Source organism: Trichosurus vulpecula, chromosome 2 (genome assembly GCF_011100635.1).
Source record: "Trichosurus vulpecula isolate mTriVul1 chromosome 2, mTriVul1.pri, whole genome shotgun sequence".
Classification (NCBI taxonomy): domain Eukaryota; kingdom Metazoa; phylum Chordata; class Mammalia; order Diprotodontia; family Phalangeridae; genus Trichosurus; species Trichosurus vulpecula.
Genome location: NC_050574.1, coordinates 373,640,485 through 373,660,380, shown reverse-complemented (window position 1 = coordinate 373,660,380; position 19,896 = coordinate 373,640,485). Strand labels below are relative to the sequence as shown.

General features: G+C 34.5%; 1 protein-coding gene across 1 annotated transcript in view; it reads left to right on the top strand.

Moving 5' to 3' along the window:
* TMPRSS15 (transmembrane serine protease 15) overlaps positions 1-19,896 on the top strand; it is a 142,171-nt gene that overhangs the window by 85,851 nt on the left and 36,424 nt on the right. The window contains exons 14-18 of the mRNA XM_036746715.1: positions 2,772-2,861; positions 5,883-6,008; positions 9,535-9,675; positions 15,654-15,764; positions 18,238-18,370. Of these exons, the coding sequence (XP_036602610.1) occupies positions 2,772-2,861; positions 5,883-6,008; positions 9,535-9,675; positions 15,654-15,764; positions 18,238-18,370 (601 nt within the window). The remainder of the gene's footprint in view (positions 1-2,771; positions 2,862-5,882; positions 6,009-9,534; positions 9,676-15,653; positions 15,765-18,237; positions 18,371-19,896) is intronic.

Below are 19,896 nucleotides of genomic sequence, written 5' to 3'. Positions count from 1 at the left end.
TCAAGCTACTTAACTCTATATAGGTGACAAATATATATATATATTTGAAATATATAGCTCCTAGTAGCTCTTCAGACTTTTAGCTATAAAACAGATGATATATTCCTCATTTGTTGCATGTTCTCAGATAATGATAAAAGTATGGTTGTGTATCGCATCAGTTGGGTTTTTTTTATAACAATAGTTCTTAAGAATCACATTTATTTATAAGATGGACATTTTCATCTTCCATTTGGTAATAGCATAGCATGTATGTGTTTTTCCTGCCCTCAAGAACCTTACATTTTTATTGAAAGGCATAACACATATATAACACATATTTAGCCCCTTATCTGCAGAGGGACTGATTGTCAAGTGTAGATTTTTTTTCCAGGTGAAAGGAGACCATCAAAGATCATGGAAAGCAAGAGCCTCATAAGTTTCAGGAAGCCCCAGGACTTTTGAGCTTCACACACTGTAGAGGAATATGGGGGGCGGGCACACTTTCTAGTGAAGGGTGCTGCTCCTCTGAACAATTGGAGCCTTGTTTAGCTCACTGGATCTACTTAAGCAGTGACCTTCCCAGACAGAATTTCTTCTTTTCTTGAATATAGCTGCCTTTCTGCTCTGTAGGACCTGGTAAATTTATCCATTCTCCATTTCCTCTCCCTTCCTCCCTCCTCATCTCTGCCTAGTGAACCAGCAATAGTAACCTTCAGGAGTTATCTGTTCTCTTTAAACCTTGTTTAGCTGGTGTCTATACTTTTGTAACAGGTTTTGTCTCCAAATAAAGATTAGCTAAATTTTATTGCATCCTGAGTGAACGTTCCATATAAAGGAGCAGACAATGCAGCCAGCAGGGAGGACAAAAGCTAATTGGTGAGAACAATTGTCTTAGACTCTAAAGAGAAAAGTACAAGAAGAGTATTTCTAAGTGAATGCACTTCTTGTAAGGACTTATTCAGAACTAAGTAGACTTGGAAAGCACGCAGCTCAAAGGAATATTTGCTTTGGTTGGTATCAATAGCAATAAATATTTATCAAGCACCTTCTGTGTGCCAGGTACTGCGCTAAGCCCCAGAGATACAAATAAGAAAAAGACAAGTCCTCTGCCCTCAAGAAGGTTACAATCTATAGGGGGAGAAGAAGGGAAGCTGAAAAGGGGATAGAGGTCCAGCAGACAATACCCTGCGTAGGAGCATGACATCCATAAAGTTAAAACCAAGCAGAACAACTGATGAGAAATGAAGCCAGTTGGAAAATTCTGAGCTCTCTATAAAGGAAGGGTTTGGAAGAGTTTATTACTTCAGCCTGTAACCTTCCAGCCAGAGGGGAGAGGCAGCTAAGGGTGCTGAGGAAGTTTTGAGAACTCTAGAACAACTTTTTACCACCCTCCAGGGGATGCACAACCTGAACCTCTCAACGAAGTCCTGATGAATGTGCTAAGGACACTGAGATCAGAACACAACTTCAGTGGAGCCAGCATGTGGCTTTCTTTGTAAATGTGTACAATTCCACCAAGAATTTGCTGAAGGAGACAGGATAGAATGGGATCACTTGTGCATGTAGAGGAGTTATCTTAGAAGCCATGGGAGACTTGAGGAGGGAGTCTTGTTGAGTGAGAAAGTGAATTGATTAGGGAGATGTAAAAGGATTGCCTTGTTGCAATCAGAGCCTAGTGGAAATTATGTAGTATAAAATAGCAGTAGACCCAAATGGCAATTTCGTGATTTAAAGATAATAGCAAACTAGGAGGCTGTGACTTGATTTTATTTTCATATTCTCGTTATTAAGAGGACAAATTTTTAAAATGTTGGTAGGGTAATTGAAATAGATTTAATAAAGTGTATGGCTGTGTCTAACACATTTGTAGTACACACCCAGAAGAGCTATGTTCAATTTTCCTAATCAGACAAAGATGATCTAGATTTCAACCTACGATCATGAATAATACTGGAACTGTGGCCAGATTTAGACAGACTTAGGGAGTGGGTGAAGTTAGCCTTTGAAATTCCCCTCCCTCAGGTATCCGTGATCTATAGGAAAGTTAACTGATAAAATTCATTCACAGGAAAGTTATAATTTTAAGTTGCTACACCTTTCAGGATAATTTTCATTTTTAAAGAATCTCAACAAGAAAGAATGAAGTTTAGTATGATCACATTAATTACCAATAAGGATACTCTCTGGTACCAAAAATAAATAAAAATGGGTTGATGGTTGCAGTTTGAGAAGAAATAAGGGTACTTTATAGCATCTCTCAAATTGGGCTACAAAAGCAACTACCCATGCTATCTGAGCTAAGTTTGGCCTTACTTGGAAAGAGTGTTGTCAATAGCATCTTTAAACACTATCTATTGAAGAAATTATTTAACCTCCAAGTATTATTTCATTATTAAGAAAAAAAACATGCTGAACTTGTTTTACCTAATAGTTTCTTTAATTATCACTTTTTAAAACAAATCCCAAATGTATGGGGCAGCTAGGTGGCGCAGTGAGTAGAGCATAGGCCCTGGAGTCAGGAGGATCTGAGTTCAAATGCAGCCTCAAACACTTGACACACTTACTGGCTGTGTGACCTTGGGCAAGTCATTTAACCCCAATTGCCCTGCCTCCCCCCTCCAAAAAACCAAATCCCAGATGGAGATACTTCAGAATCTCTTTTGACTTACACGTTCTTGTGTCTCTTTTTTGTTATTAAAGTTTGACAGTGTCTTAAAGATGATCTATTCTATATGTCATTATCAACCAGCAGCAATTTATTAATATATTTTCAATGTTCGTTCTTTTAGCTGACTGTGGAGGACCTGTGGAACTTTGGGAACCAAATACAACATTTTCTTCTATGAATTATCCAAATAACTACCCCAATCAAGCTTTCTGTGAGTCATGATTTCTTACTATCATCAGAGAATTGTATGTTTTTAAATTGTTATTTCAAATTTTTAAAAAATCAGTTATAGACTTAGCAGATATAGGTTTATTTTCAAAGAATAACACAACTAGAAATAAAATGTAACTACACATATTTATTCAGGAAAAAGGAACAACAGGACAATAAGAAACATCACCAATAGCCTTAGAAGGATGAAAGATGTGCCAAATCTACCTAAAGAAAAGAAATGGACCAAGGTTTATTATAAGAAAGCCAAGGGCAATGAATATTGTTTGCTATGAAAAATAGCTCAGTTAAATGGATCAGAAGATGATCTCTACATAAAACTTTAATTGACTATTCATTCAACAAATATTTATTTAGCATTTATTATACATAAGGTACTATGTGGCTATTCTCAGAAGAAAATCTTGCTTCCCAGATTTAAGACAAAAACAAAAGGTCTTGGAGTCTTTTGGAAGGAAGAAAAGAAGAAAGGAAGGGAATAAAATAAAGACAGAGAGAGAAAGAAAGAGGCCAAAGAAGAGTAGAACACACAAAGGGTTGACATAGAAATACATTCAATTCAACTCAGAAAAAGGAGGGAACTAGGAAAAGAGGGAGTAGAGAATAAAAGGGAGTACAGATTCAGGAATTAATGATAAACAAAACAAACTCCAGCTACAGAGGTTGGTTTATGAAAAGAGGAGAGTGTGGTGGAGTTTAAAAGAAAAGAAAAGAAATTATAATAACCTGTAATTAGAGTTTGAGATAAGGAGAGAGAAGAAGGGCAGGGGAGAGAAAACAGATTGCATCAAGCATAAGTCACTAGTGTGGAGCATAGTCTTTTCTCGCACTCTCCTCTTCTTTGGAAAGAGGACAGCAAATGGTAAAGAGATGAAAAAATAAGACAATAGGATAGATGAATAAGCACGCATACAAACTTTACAAAAATATGGGGGAGAATGTCAAATATATCCTTTGTTGGCCACAGTAGAATAAAAATTATATTAATTAAGGTCATTTGAAGAAGAAATTTAAATTATGAAGATTAAATTCTAAAATTTCTAAATTCCAAAGAATTGGTGAGTAAAAGAACAAATCATAAATACAAGAGACAATCTAATCAAAGGAAATGGCAACAATGAGACAACATGCCAAAACTTTTGGGATAAAACCAAAACAGCCTTGATGGCAAAATGTATATTTTTTAAAACACTTTTATAAACAAAAGATGCAAAAATCAGATCAAGTAATTGGACATTGATGTAAAAAAATCCCAGAAAACCAGCAAATTAAAAAGCCCCAATTAGACATAGAAATAGAAATTCTGAACATCAAAGAAGAGATGAACAAAATTAAAAGTAAAAAAGAGGCAATTTAATTAATTAAAGCTAGTCTTTTAAAAAATAAAATAAATGCTAATTTATTTTTAAAGAAAAAATAAATTACCAATATAAAAACGACAACAAAGAATTAATAACAAATGAAGAATAATATAGAAAACTAATAGAAACTATTTTGCCTAACTACATGCCAAAAAATTGACAACTTTAATGAAATGGGTGAATTCTTCAAAAAAATAAAAAAAGTGAGATTAAAATAAAAAGAAATAGAAAATTTATATAATCAGAATAAGAAATGAAATAAGCCATATATTAATTCCCCAAAAATAACACCCCAAAACCTGATGAAATTACAAGCAAATTCTATCAAAAATTAGAAGAATAATTAATTACAATATTATATGAAATGTTTGGAAAAACAAGAAAAGAGGAGATTCTATCAAATTCCTTCTATGATACAAATGTAGCATTTACACCTAAACCATAGAGAAAGACTAAACAAAGAAAACTATAGGTTAACATCCCTGATTATACAAATGTAAGAATATTAAACAAAATTTTACTAAAGAGGCTACAGCACATATTTTAAAATAAGTATACACCAGGTTTATGAGCATAATCAGGTTGATTTATACCAAGTATTCAAGATTGTTTCAATACTAAAATAACTATAAATTAAATATACCATGTTAATAATAAGAAAAATAAACCCTGTATAACCAAATCAAGATGCAGAAAAGCTTTTGACAAAATTTTACATCAATATCTGTTTAACAAAACAAAAATAAAAATCACTAGAAAGCATGGAAACAAATGGATCTTTCCTTAACATGATAAGTAGTATTTATTTAAAACCAAAGACCAGAATTTTATCATGGAGATAAGATAAATATTTTCAGACATAGCTAGTGTAGTAATTTGTTTTGTTTGACTATTCATGTTTGTTTTAAGAATTTCTCTTTTGTTTTCACTTACATGGTAGGAGCCTGGGAGGGAGAGGGGAGATAGGAATAAGGTTCTGCCCCCCATTCGCACCCCCACCAAATGATATGAGAACTGAGGAAAAGCATCACACACAAGCAGGTCAGCTTTGAAAGCTACATAATAACACCACTGACATCCTAGTCACTAAGGTTCAAAACCTTAGAATCATCTTTGACTCCATATTCTTCCTGATTGCTCACACATAATCAGTTTCCATGTCCGGTAACCTCTACGTCATCTCTCATATCTATTGCCTGAGAGACAGTGTGATTGATGTAATAGAATTAAAGCTGGTTTTGGAGTTTCGTGTACTTTAAAACAAACATCATATATATTTGCAATTTCATGTACATTCCTCTCTTGTTCTACAGTATATATTGAAAAGGTTATTTTATGTGGTGTTTGCTTAGTTCTTAGTAAAAAGAAAAACAGAGGAAAAAGAAGGTTTCATATTCAATGTGATAGTTAAATTATAGCAAAGTGTTTCAAATTCATTTTATGTTTTTACTGGCAATAATGTTATTAAACCACTGTTACCTATAATTAAAGCTGTTAGGAAGTTAGCTGTCCATGGAATCAAAAGTGACCCTGAAAGAGTTCTGAAATCCTCTGCAAGCAAAGCTACTTCTCTGGGACATGCTAAAATATTAATTGTACTTCTAAATTAAATGTTGTTGTGTTTAATTACTATATTTTAGGTGTCTGGTACTTAAATGCTGAAAAAGGGAAGAACATCCAACTTCATTTTGAAGTATTTGACTTAGAAGACATTGCTGATGTTGTTGAAGTCAGAGATGGTGGAGATATCAACTCCTTATTATTGGGCAAGTGTTATCCATTGGATCATTTTAGCAGAGATTTTAGCACAGAATTCAGAACATTTGATTAGCTTATGCAGGATATCTCGGATTAGATCCAATTATCCTTAAAACCAAAAACACAGCAATCCATACAGATTTTTTTTAGGAAGGATGAAAGACTGGGAAATGCTAGATCTTATGTGTGATTTATTATGTCTTCCTCTTTGTTGTTGTTGTTTGGTCATCCTTTTGTGACCCTATGGACCATTGCACACCAATCCTGTCCATGGGAGTTTCTTAGCAAAGATATTGCAGTGGTTTGCCATTTCCTTCACCCGTGGATTAAGGCAAACAAAGGTTAAGTGACTTGCCCAGAGTCACACAGCTAATAAGTGATTGAGACAGGATTTGAACTCAGATCTTCCTGATTCCAGGCCCAGCACTATCCACTGAGCTCCTCTTATGTTTGCAGAAATAGAAATTGAGGAAACAGCATATCTCATCATCCATGGTGTCTATCTTATTTCTTTCCACTGTATGGATTTAATTGACAGATTGCTAGTACATCTCCCAGGAAAGATTTTGGAAAATGGGAAAAGTTACAAAAAGAGATTGTGTGATCTCCATGTGGTCTTAGAGATATCTAATATTGGATAGATGACTGGTACAGGGAATCCCTATACCATCATAACAAATGATGTGGCTCTCAAATCGAGATATCTATCCCTATTTTCCCAGTCATAACTTCAACCATCTGACAGGTATCTCCATAAAAAAGTTGTACCTGAAGTTCCCAAACTCAGCTCATGATTTTCTGCTCTGAGGGAGATCACCACTCCTCCAAACTTCCCTATGTCTGTTGATTGCACTGCTCTCCTGGTCACTAAAGTTCAAATCCTTAGAGTCCTCTTTGACGCTTTCTTCTACCCAATCTCCCAAATACCATCAGCTGCCAAATCCTATCAATTTTGCCTCATCATTTCTCACACCTGACCTCTGAGAGATGGCATGGTGTACAAGACATAAAGTTGGATATGAAGTTTAATGACTTGCTTCTGATCCTGGCTCTGCCAAGTACTAAGTAATCTTGGGCAAATCAGGTCAACTCACAGTGCCTCAGTTTCTTAATCTTTACAATGAGGAAACTGAACCAGATGAGCTCTTAACATCCCTTCTAGCTCTTTATCTATGATTTTATGTTCCCTTCTCTCTACTTCAAATAGACACTAATCCTAGGCCTTCATCATCTCTAGGGTGGAGTATATTTAAAAAGCTTCCTAATTGATGTTCCCACTTCCAGTTTCCTCTCATCAATACAGCCTTCAACTAGCTTCCAAAGTAATCTTCCTATGGCATAGACTTACTTGACTAAAGCATCCCACTACGCCTTTCCATGGTTCCTTATAACTTATAAGACAAAATTTAAATTTCTTAGCCTGACATTTAAGATTTTTTTCAATCTGGCTCTCAACTAACTTTCTGATGTATTTAACATTGCTACCCATCACAAATCCACAAATCTAGTTGCACTGGATTTCCAATTATTCATTTAATTCTATATATTTTCCTGCTCCCATAAATTCATGCAATATTTTTCTATTCTCCATGCCTGGAATGTATTACCGCTTAGTCTCTACTTTTCAGAATCTTTATTTTAATTCAAGACTTCTATGTAGTTTTTTTTCATATCTCCTTCCTTTAAATGTTCCTTTCTCAAATTTTCTTAGAGTACTTTGGCTAGATTCACTTCAATTCAATGAATATTTAGTATATGTATTATTCTGTGAAAGACACTAATGTGGGTTAAGTTTTCAAAAACAAAACCAAAAACCATCCCAGACCTCAATGTAACTTGTATTATACTTTCCATTGTCCACAATACCTATTATCTATTTATCTGTATAGATTCTATATGCCACCAACACCTCCCAATAGAATATAATCTTTTTGATGGCAAGACCTATGTCTCATCAATCTTTTTGTCTCAGCACTTTGCACATAATAGGCACTGAATAAATGTCTAACTGAATTGAATGATTTCTTGAGAAATTTAAAGGTAAAAAATTATCATTAAAATCTAGAGCTTATAAAGTCACAAGGAATATGATTAAGTTCATTAGTTCAGGGGTTCATTGGATCATAGATTTGGTGATGAAGGCACCTTAGAAGCTATCTACTTCAGCTCCCTCTTTTTGCAGATGAGAAATACTGAAGACCAGTGTTCTGAGATAGTAAGAGTCTAGTTTCAGCATGTAGGTGAAAGTCAAATGCTATTTCAGTGCCAGGGTGAGTGGTGTAATGAGTTCTTCCCATCTGCAAGATCGGCACCCCAGGAAGATCCTCCACTCCCATTAGTACACTATGTTGTTATCCCTTGTATGAGAAAATCCTCTTAAGTGTACTAGGTTCTACTTTAATTCAGTGCTAGTTGCAAAATACTTTCCATAGCCAGCTGATCCTAGGAAGAGTAAAACATGAGTGCTTTTGTCCTCCAATTTGTGCTAATGCAGGTTCACAGTCTCCTAGCCTGTATAGTCACAAACTCACATCAAGCCCCACATTGGTAGAAAGACCTAGCATAGTCTAATTGTCCATTTGTGTTCTTTCAGACTTCCTTCTAGGAAAGTATTTATCTCTAATCAATAATAATAATATTAATAATAATAACAGCTAAATTTATCTAGTGCTTAATAAATGTCAGGCACTGTGCTAAGTGCTTTACAATTATTTTCTCATTTCTCCTCACAACAACCCCAGGAGGTGCTATTTTACAGATGAGGAAACTGAGACTAAAAAGAAGTTAAGTGACTTGTCCAGTGTCACACAGTTAGGAAGTATCTGAGGCCAGATTTGACAGCATAGACCTGAAAAACCCTAGCAAAATTTATCTCCTTGAGGCTTTTTGAAAAATGTCAGGAATATTGCCAGTTAAAATTGTGTGTGTGTCTGTGTGTGTGTGTGTGTGTGTGTGTATATATATATATATATGTGTGTGTGTGTGTGTGTGTGTGTGTGTGTGTCTGTATGTGTGTGTGTCTGTGTGTCTGTATGTGTGTGTGTATACATATTCCTTTTCCAGAGATGATGGTTGTAGGAGAGTGAGGGAATCTCACCCTTTGGTTGAATCAGCAAAAATTTTTCTTAAATTACAGAATAAAGCAAGTGTTTTTAGGAATGCTAAAAGAGATTTCTTAACAGTGGTGCTCGCCAACAGATATTTGGGTGATCTAACAGTCTCTATTTGGACATTAATTTTTCACCCTACTACACTAAGGTTAAGTGGCTTGCCTAAAGCCACAAAGCTGATAAGTGAGAATTTAAACCACTGGTTCAAATCATTCATTCTTTTCACCTTATTACACTCTACCACAAACCAATAAAAATTGATCTTCTAAAAGATAAAAGAATTAATTTGCCTATTTGCCTCCATTTAAGGAGCAGCTTCTTTATATTTGTTGTAGTTGTACAGGCATAGAACCAAACAAGTATCATAGTTTCTTCAAACTGCATTGAACACATTCACTAAAACTTTACTTTTCCTTGGGAACAGCTGTGTACACAGGATCAGACCCTGTAGAGGACGTATACTCCACTTCCAACCAGATGACTGTGCTCTTCATCACTGACGAATTAGTAAACAAAAAAGGGTTTTTAGCCAATTTCACTACTGGATATTACTTAGGAATGTCAGGTAAGTATACTGTGATACATTAAATATATTTTGTATTAAAGATTTTTAAAATTTTGAATTTAAAATAGGATTAAATGAATTAAATTAAATACTAGCTAAAAGTTACAATATACTACAAAGATTATGCATTATGATCAAGTGGGATTTATACCAGGAGTTCAGGGATGGTTTAACATAAGGAAAACTATTAACATAATTGATTACATCAATAACATTTTTTTGAAAACATGATTATATCAATAGATGCAGAAAAAGCTTTTGATAAAGTTCAACACTAATTTCTATTAGAAAAAAACACTTGAAAGTATTGCTATAAATGGACTTATCCTTAAATTGATAAAAAAAAACCCATTTATCTAAAACCATCATCAAGTATTATTTATAATGGAGAAAACTAGAAGCCTTCCCAGTAAGATCAGATGTGAAACAAGGATGCCCACTGTCACCAGTATTATTTAATATTGCATTGGAAATCCTAGCAATAGCAATAAGAGAAGAAAAAGAAATAGAAGAAATCAGGTAGGGAATGGGGCAAGAAATCTATCTCTTTTTTCAGACAATATGATAACATAGTTGAAAAATACCAACTAAAAAGTTAGTTGAAATAATCTATAATTTTAGCAGGATATAAAGTAAATCCACATAAATCATCAATATTCCTACATGTCCCAAACAAAACTCTACAAGAAGGGATAGTAAAAGATATCCTATTTAAAATAATTCTAGACAGTATAAAATACCTGGGAATACACCTGCCAAAACAAACCCAGGAACTATATAAACCAAATTCTAAAAGAATTTTATACAAATAAAATAAGATTTGAATAATTGGAGATATATTAATTGTGCATGGACTGGCAGGGTCAATATAAGAAAAATGAGAATTTCTTCTATACTAATTTATATACTCAATGCCATCTCAATTAAATTACCAAATAGTATTTTACTGAATTAGGAAAAAATAATAACAAAATTCATTTGGAGAATAAAAGTTAAGAATATCAGAGGAAAAAATTTTAGAATATATATGGAAAAGAGATTTAGCAGTACTCGACCTTAATCTATATTATAAGGCAGTAATTATCAAAACCATCTGGTACTGGCTAAGAAACAGAAAGGTAGATCAATAGAATAGGGTAGACATACAATTTACAACAGCAAATAAATATAATAACCTTGTATTTGACAAGTGTAAAGACTTATGATTTTGGGATAAAGATTCATTATTTGGTACAAATTGTTGGGAAAACTGGAACACAGTGTGGCAGAAACTTGGCATAGACCAATACTTACACCATTCATCAAGATAAGGTCAAAAATGGATACATGACCTAGATATAAAGAGAGATATTTTAAGAAAATTAAAGAACATGGAACATATTACTTAGACTTATGGATAGACAAACAATTTATAAATAAGAGAGAGAAAACAAAATTAAGTATAACTCTGATTATATTAAATTAAAATGGTTTGTGCAAATAAAACAAATGCAGTGAAAGTCAGAAAGAAAGCAGAAAATTGAGGAGAAAAAATTTTACAGACTATTTATCAGATAAAGGTCCCATAGCAAAATATATTAAAAACTTTGTCAAATCTATAAGAAAAGGAGTCAGTCTTCAACTGATAAATGGTCAAAGGACATGAACAAGCAGTTTTCTGATGAAGAAATCAAAACAATTTATAGTCATATTAAAATGCTCTAAATCATTATTGATTAGAGAAATACAAATTATATCACCTTGATGTATCATTTTATACCTACCAGATTGGCTAAAATGATTAAAGGGGAAAGTGACAAATTTTGGAGTGGATGTGGAAAAGTTGGGACACTAATTCATTGTTGGTAGAATTGTGAACTGACCCAACCATTTTGGAGAGCAATCTGGAATTATGCCCACAGTTGTTAAACTACCTATGTCATTTGACCCAGCAACACGACTACTAGGTCTATTTCCAGAGATGATTAGGGGAAAAGGAAAAGAACCTATATGTTCTAAAATGTTTATAGCAGCTCTCTTTATGGTGGCAAAGAACTGGAAATTGCAGGGATGCCCATCAATTGGGGAATGGCTGAACAAATTGTGGTATATGATTGTGATCGAATACTACTGTGCTATAAGAAATGACCTCAGTGATCTTAGAAAAACATAGAAAGACTTGCATGAAATAGTGAAGAGTGAAATGAGCAAAACCAAAAGAACATGGTATGCAATAACAGCAATATTGTTTTAAGAATGACTTTGAGTGAATAAGTTATTTTGATTATTATAAATACCCAAATTAACTATAAAGGACATACAAAGAAAGACACTATCTGCATCCAGAGAAAGAACTGATAAATAGAAGTACATACAGAACAATTTTAAATTTTGCGTGTGTGTGTGTGTGTCTGTGTGTGTACCTATTTGTGTCTAATGGTAGCCATTTCTGGGGCAAGGTTGGGGAGGGTAGAAAAAAAGGAGGAAAAAAAAGAAATTTTTATGATAATTTTGTTATCTATTTGGAAGCAATAGTAAATTGTGCAATTTGCAGTTTCATATACAATCATCTTTTTTATTGTACTATGTTATGGAATGCTTGTTTTATTCCATAAATATATATTAATATAATAAAAGAGAAAGGGAAATTTTTTTCAATTCAAATAAGAATTAAAAATACAAAAAGATACTAAGTTCCTACATTAATTGTAAGATTCACATTCCATCTTATCCTATCATTTTCTTCTTTTTCTCCAAACTCAACCTTTGTTCACAGTAAGTATGTAGCAATGATCCCCAATCTTTTCAATGGTCAATCTACCTTTCACTTCCTTGAAATTGAAAGATCATGATGAGGACAAAAGAAAAGTAATAATGATAGCTAGCATTTATATAGTGCTTTAAAGTTTGCAAAGCACTTTACAAATAACATCTCATGTAATAGTCACAACACTATGAGGTAAGTACAATCATTGTCCTCACTTTATAGATGAGGAAACTGAGGCAGACACAGTTTTATAACTCTCTGGAAATAATTCCAGATTGCTCTCCAAAATGGTTGTATCTGTTCACAGTTCTACCAACAGTGTATTAATGTCCCAATTTTTCCACATCACCTCCAATATTTCTCATTTTCTCCTTCTCTTGTTTTAGTCAATCTGATAGGTGAGATGATATCTCAAGGTTTTTTTTAATTTGCATTTCTCTAATTAATAAATTATTTAGAGCATTATATTTATTGTATAATGGGTATTGCTACATGTTTTATATTCTCTAGTATTTTTTAAATTCAAATTTTCCTGTTACTTGTGTTTAACAAATATATATTAATCCTCAAATCAGGAAAAAATTGAGCTGTATTAAATTTTTCACATGAATTTGCTGTCAATTTAACTAGCTAACCTCAAGAAGTCAAAACAAATTAGAAATAGGTTTTATTACACTCAGAGTGTGGCATGCCTCACTAGCAATTGTTGGGAAACGTGTCATTCACAATTTAGCAAGCATTATTTATATATCATATGAAACAATGAAAAGAAAGATGGCTATTTATTTAAAATGAAGGTGGCAATACAAAGAAAAATAGTGTACTTGTTTTAAAAAAGTACGCCATTTGCTACAGGAGATAGATAAGGGAGCTATCTTTTTAATAAAACTAGTTTCACCAAGTCACCAAGGCCACACAAGGGAAGAACTCTGCTTCCACCTGTAGCAACTAAGTCTTTTTGTACAGTTATGAGGAGAAAAAGAGACACTGAAGAACACCAACAGCCACATCTGGTCTTGCAGTTTATGACGAGAGAGAGAGAGAGAGAGAGAGAGATGCCACATGCCACATCCTGAGCATAATAAAATCTATTCCTAATTTGTTTTGGCTCATTGAGGTTAGCTAGTTAAATCTATATTCATTAATTTTTTTTCAGTCGTGTCCCAAGCCTGTCTTCATAACTGATTTCCTTCATTCCATTTCTGCATTTATAAAAACATTCAATCCACGATTTGGAAATTCACAGTAAAGAAATTACATTTCACTCATAAATTTAATCCTTTAAAAATATTTATTTTTATTTACTTTTAATATTTTGAATATTTTTGAGTTCCAAGAAGATTTCATAGAGGGGGTTTTCTTGCCACTCATGGGGAGAAATGTGTAAAGCAATATTATTGTCTCCTAAATGAATAAGATGCTGCTGATGGGTTGTCAATATTCTGATATCAGGGGTGTCTGAGACTAGTGATGGGCCACAAGGTGAATGATATGACAGAGTACCAGCCCTCAGCCTCTGGAGAAACCTCAAAATGAGTTGGATTTTTCTTTTCATTAAGATTTCTTTTTTAGTAATTTGGTTGGTAAATTGATTCACTTCACAGTCTATCCAAATGAACTACCTATTTGTTTCAGCAATTTAACTTCTATTTTGCCTGTTCAGTAGAATAAGTATAGGGTGGCCATTTAGTCTGATAGAGCTCAACAAGTACAGACTTAGACCAACCCTGCCTGGGATTTTTTTTTAATTGGTGAAAATGGATCTGAAAGGACACTGTTTTGGAACTAAAATACAGCATTCCATAATGATGATAGGCTACTCATAGCAGGATTAAAGCCCATGTCAGCTTTCTATCATTAGTGATAAGGATCCCTGACTTTGAGTTTAGTCAGCCAAGCCAGCCTTCCCTTCCCCCAATATCCAAGTTATATAACCACTTAGACCTTCACCAGAGTTTCCTCTGATTCTGCCCTACCAAGAATAGTTTGTTGTTGTTGTTTTAACCAAATGCTTCCTGGTATTTTAGTACCAGAAATTTAACTAGGACTTTAGACAGAGAGGTTGATCAGAACACTCAATGAATACAAACAACATATAGATAAATAGACAAGACAAATCTCTTGCTCATATGCCTGTGAGAGCTAAGGAGAAAGGGCACAGGGTTTGGGAAAAAAATCCTAGTCTTAACTCAAATATTCACCTAGAATTAGAGGAGGTCCTTCCATTGGAGTGTGAGGTTTCTTAATCAAGTCCTTGCTTTCGAATACTGAATCATAGTGCTAGCTATGCTCCTCAGATAGCCAGTACAGATGCTTGAATGATCTATGCCTCAGTTCTGGACAATAGTTTATGTCTAATAGATTATTCCAATGCAAAAGACAACAGACACTACAGAACAAAAAATACATGAATCACTTTGTTTCTGTAGATCTCTCAATTTGGAGCTCAAAAGTACTTACCAGGTCTCCTAGATCTCTCTCTCTAAAAGGTCCTGGATTGCTGAAGTCATGAGTGCATGCTTGGAAAGTTCTTAGAGTTGGGGATCTGGTCATCCAGTCCTATTTGGGGTTGTCAGATTTGTCCCATGAATTTATCAGTTTGACTAGCTAACACCAATAAGCCAGGATGAATCAGGAAAAGATTTTATTACACTCAGAGTGTAGCATATTCTACTAGCAGTTGGTGGAAAATGTGTCATTCATAATTTAGCAAGCATGGAACAAAGAAAAGAATTTGTATAAAAATCAGGGTGCTTGTCAAAAGAAAATGTATATTATTTGCTACAGATGATGGATAAGAGAGTTATCTACTTAGTAGAGTTAGTTTCAGTAAGTCAAAGAGAACTACCCATCAGGCCAGACAAGGAAGAAGCCCTAAAATTCTTAAGGCTCTTTAATCTTCCACCTTTAGCAACTAAGTATTTTTGTACAGATACAGGGTGAAAAGGAGACAAGGAAGGTCTGGTTTTGCAGTCTTTGGGAGGTCATATATATCAAAATTGATAATACAGAAAAAAATAGAGTCAATTATGTTCTTCCAGAAATTCATTTTCAAGAGTTCTTTCAAATCATTATGACGTTGCTTCAGCCAATAATCATCATTGGTCCAAATCTACATTCTATAATGCTCTGATTTTAAAGTGATAAAAGATCACTTTGTATTTTTATTTATATTTTTGCTATAAATACTGTTTTAAGATAAAATTAATGGCTATTTTTTTTTCTTTCACAGAACCCTGCAAGGAAAATGATTTTCAGTGTGTGAATGGAGAGTGTATTCCAATTGTTAATGTTTGTGATAATTACCAACATTGTACTGATGGTTCAGATGAAACAAATTGTGGTATGTATTTTTATTGGGGAAGAGGAGGAAAGCCTCTTAAAAGGTCCCATAATAATACCGTATAAAGATAGCTGACATTTATGTAGAACTTACTACATGCCAGGCACTGTTAAGTGCCTTTTACAAATATTATTTTATTTGATCTTCATGTCAACTCTGGGAGGTAGGTGTTACTTTCATCCCGATTTTACAGTTGAAAAAACTGAAGCAGACAGAAGTTGTGTGACTCGCCCACAGTCACACAGCTAATAAGTGTCTGAGGCCACATTTGAATTCAGGGCTTCCTGACTTCGGGCCTGGTGGTGCTCTGTCCACTGTGCCACCAAGCTGCCCCTGTAAATAAATGTAAATTATCTATTGGTTTACAATGACAGTATAGGGGGGAGGGTGGGGCAAGTGTTGGGATATTATTTCATGTTTTCCTGTGTATGAGGATATCTCAGTGATCCATCTGTGTACCTCTGTCAACCAGAGAGAGCATTCAGCTTTTTGTCTTTTCTGTGTGGCAGAGAAAGCCTCAGCATGGTCCTCTCTCCCATTCATTGCCTTGGCTTTTGACTCCAAGGCCTTCTCCAAGTCGCCCTTTTTAATCTCTTGAAATGTAATCTCTTGAAAGCATTTTGAGGTAGAAGAAATGTCTCTCCTTATTTTAAACATGAGGCCACTGAGACCCAGAGAGGTTAAATAATTTTCCTAGGTTTGCACTGTCAGGTAGCAGATTCAGGATTCGAACCCAGGTTTTCTGGTGCCAGATCTAGGGCTTTCCCCTGACAACATGCAGCCTGTGAAGATCTACAATCTTCTGTCGTTTTGTCTACAGTTAACATTCACAGGTCCCAAACCACCCAGAACCTGCAATGGAAAACAGGAACATAGTGAGCCTCTGCCTTAGAGTGAGAGTTCATCATCAAATCCATTCACTAATCCAGGTCAATCCAACAAGCATTTATTAAGCACCTACTACATGCAAATCACTGTGCTACTTGTAACAGGCATAAAGTTCCTAGAAAACAACTATGATGTCCCCTTTCAATCTTCTCTTCCTCATGAAATGTAAATGTCATTAAAAAAAATTAAGTAACATACCAATATCAGGAATTACCCAATATCAATCAATTAGCTTTTATTAAGCATCTACTATGTGCCAGGTTCTGTGCTAAGCTCTAAGGATAAAAAAAGAGGCAAACGACAATGCCTGCCTTCAAGGAAACTGCAGTCTAATAAGGGAGACTAAATGGGGGGCAGGATAGAATGGATGGAAGTATAGCTAGTCTTTAACAACATGACTGTTATGGAAGTGTTTCACATAACTACATATGTATAACATATATCGAATTGCTTGCCTTCTCAATGAGAGTAAGTGGGGAGGGAGGAAGGGAGAGAATGTGGAACTCGAAGTTTTAAAAACGAATGTTAAAAATTGTTTTTACGTGCAACTGGGAAATATGATATACAGGCAATGGGGTGTAGAAATCAATCTTGCCCTACATGAAAATAGAAGGGAAGGGGATGGGGGGTGATAGAAGGGAGGGCAGATTGGGGAATGGGGTAATCAGAATGCATGCCAGCATGGGGTGGGGGAAGGAAGAGATGGGGAGAAAATATGAAACTCAAAATCTTGTGGAAGTGAATGTTGAAAACTAAAAAGAAATTAATTAGTACAAAGGAAAAAAAAGTAGATCTTTTATTATATACTAAGAAAATAAAAAAGAAGGGAACTGCAGATGTTGCCATGGTTGCATTGCTGCCATAGGACGTCCTCCACCGCCTTAGTTTTTTCCTCAACTCTAGACATAGCCCCTATATGAATACTGCCACTTTGATCTATCATTTTTTTCCCAAACTGTGAAGAATTACAAATCCCAGGGTTTTGTGGCCAGCCAGCCCCTTGCCAGAGACTGTCACACAAAGACAAAATTAAAAACAGGCCCTATTCTCAAGAAGCTAAAAATTCTACAGGGGCAATACACTCCTTACATAGAGAAGTAAATGCAAGATAATTTGTTGAGGCAGAGAAGCCTAACACCCAGAGGAATTAGAAGAGAGGACACAGAGAAGTTCAAGGTATGGAAGAGCAGAGGTCAGAGTTCATATGAGTAAAGATTATCATTAAGGAAGGCTTAACTTTAATAGAAATGCTTAAGGATGTCTCTGAATTTTAGTTTTCCTCCTTTTAGAGATGAAGATTCTCTATGTGTCAAATGTTTGTTTATCACTTCTGTAGGTATTTGCCTCAGGTAACCTGCACACTGATCTCTGGCACTTTTGGCTTTCTCTGTCTCATCTCATTTTAGAATCATGTGTAAAGAGCTAACACTACAGGTTATCGATGATTTCCTTCAGCTCACATACATGTTCAGTTCAAATGGATACAGTCAATCGTTAATTTATACATATTGGCAAACGTCCTATTTTTAGTTTGGGGACGTTATTTACTGTCATTATGATACTGTGTCTGTCTATTTTTCTTTAGTTCAGCTAGTCAATGGCACGCAAAGTGTCAATGGCTTGGTACAGTTCAACATTCAGAGTACATGGCATATGGCTTGTGCAGATAACTGGAACAACCAGCTTTCAGATGATGTTTGCCAATTGTTAGGATTAGGGTAAGTAATATTATTCATTGCTGCTTTTGATAACCATGTTTGGATTTGAGAAGTCTGAAATATTTGCCCTCCCTACTTCTTTGGGTTGTTAATCAAATATGTGAAAGTGGTAAAATGCAAATATAAAAAAAAAGACTTATTATTGTCCTGAATTTAAGGACATCCATGTTCAACTCGCAGTCTGTCTTCTAAACATAAGATGTGTGTTATTTCCTTTTCTTTTTAATTCCAAGGCCTGAATTCTTAACCAATTTATATCACGATCCCCTTTGTCAGTCTGGTGAAGCCAGTGGATCTCCTCTTAGAATAATGTTTTTAAAAACAAAAATAAAATAGAATTTCAAAGGAAACTAATTGTATTAGAATGGGTATTATCAAATATAAAAAAAAAATTATATGCTCTGGCTTGAGAACTCCCTGCTTTCTTAAATGAAAGTGCCCTGATACTTTCATTTAAGATAGGTTTTGAAATTATTTGCTATTTCCAAAAGCTCTAATTTGTGTGGTGGCAATTCAAGGTGGCAATTTCTATGAAAGAAAACAGTATCCTTATTCTTTCTGCATATCAGTACAGTATTACTGTCATCTTAGGATTAAGTCTATTCCTGGACTTTCAATTTGGCTTTTTAGTCCTTTCACTTGGGACAGAAAAACATATTAGGATAAAATTGTAGTCCACATCTTTATCCAAGTATTGAGCTTCTTCCTTTCTTTGAACTTAGGGTGTAATATCCAGGTAAATGGACACAACTGTTATTATATGTTTCTTGACCTTTGAAGCTTATAACTCTTTTAATGTACATATATTCTTCCTGGTTTCTACCATGACACAAATCTTTACAGAAAGATCTTCTAGCAGGAAACTTGACATTTAAAACAAGAGTCGACTGTGTGTACAAGACTCTCTCCTAGATTGTGGATCTGAAAACAAAAGTTGTTTATTTAAGACAGTCAAGTGTATTCCTGAATCAAAGTTGCTATCACCTAAAACAAAACTCTGGGACATACATCCTGACTTTGGTGGGATCAAGAATAGTTCTTCTGTTACTATTATTAATTATTCTTTGACTATTTATCAATTGAGGAATGGTTCTTTTTCTTATAAATTTGACTTAGTTCCCATTAGGAATGAGACCTTTATCAAAGAAATTTGCAGCAAATATTTTTTCCCTGTTTCCTGCTTTGTTCTCATTTTAGCTCCATTGGTTTTGTTTGTGCAAAAATCTTTTTAATTTTATGAAATCAAAATTATTCACTTTCCCTCCTATGAACTTTGTTTCATGATGAACATCCCTGTCCATGGATACGACTGGTAATTTCTTCATTGTTCCACTAATTTGCTTAGGATATCACCTTTTAGATGATGTCACCTAAATAATGTGCCCATTTTAAGCTTATCTTTATAATACAGCATGTGAAGCTGGTCTCACATACCTGCTTTCTGCCAGACTACTTTAATGTTTTCCAAAGTTTTGGTTGAATAGTGAGCTCTTACCCCCAAAGCTGGGATCTTTGGATTTATCAAA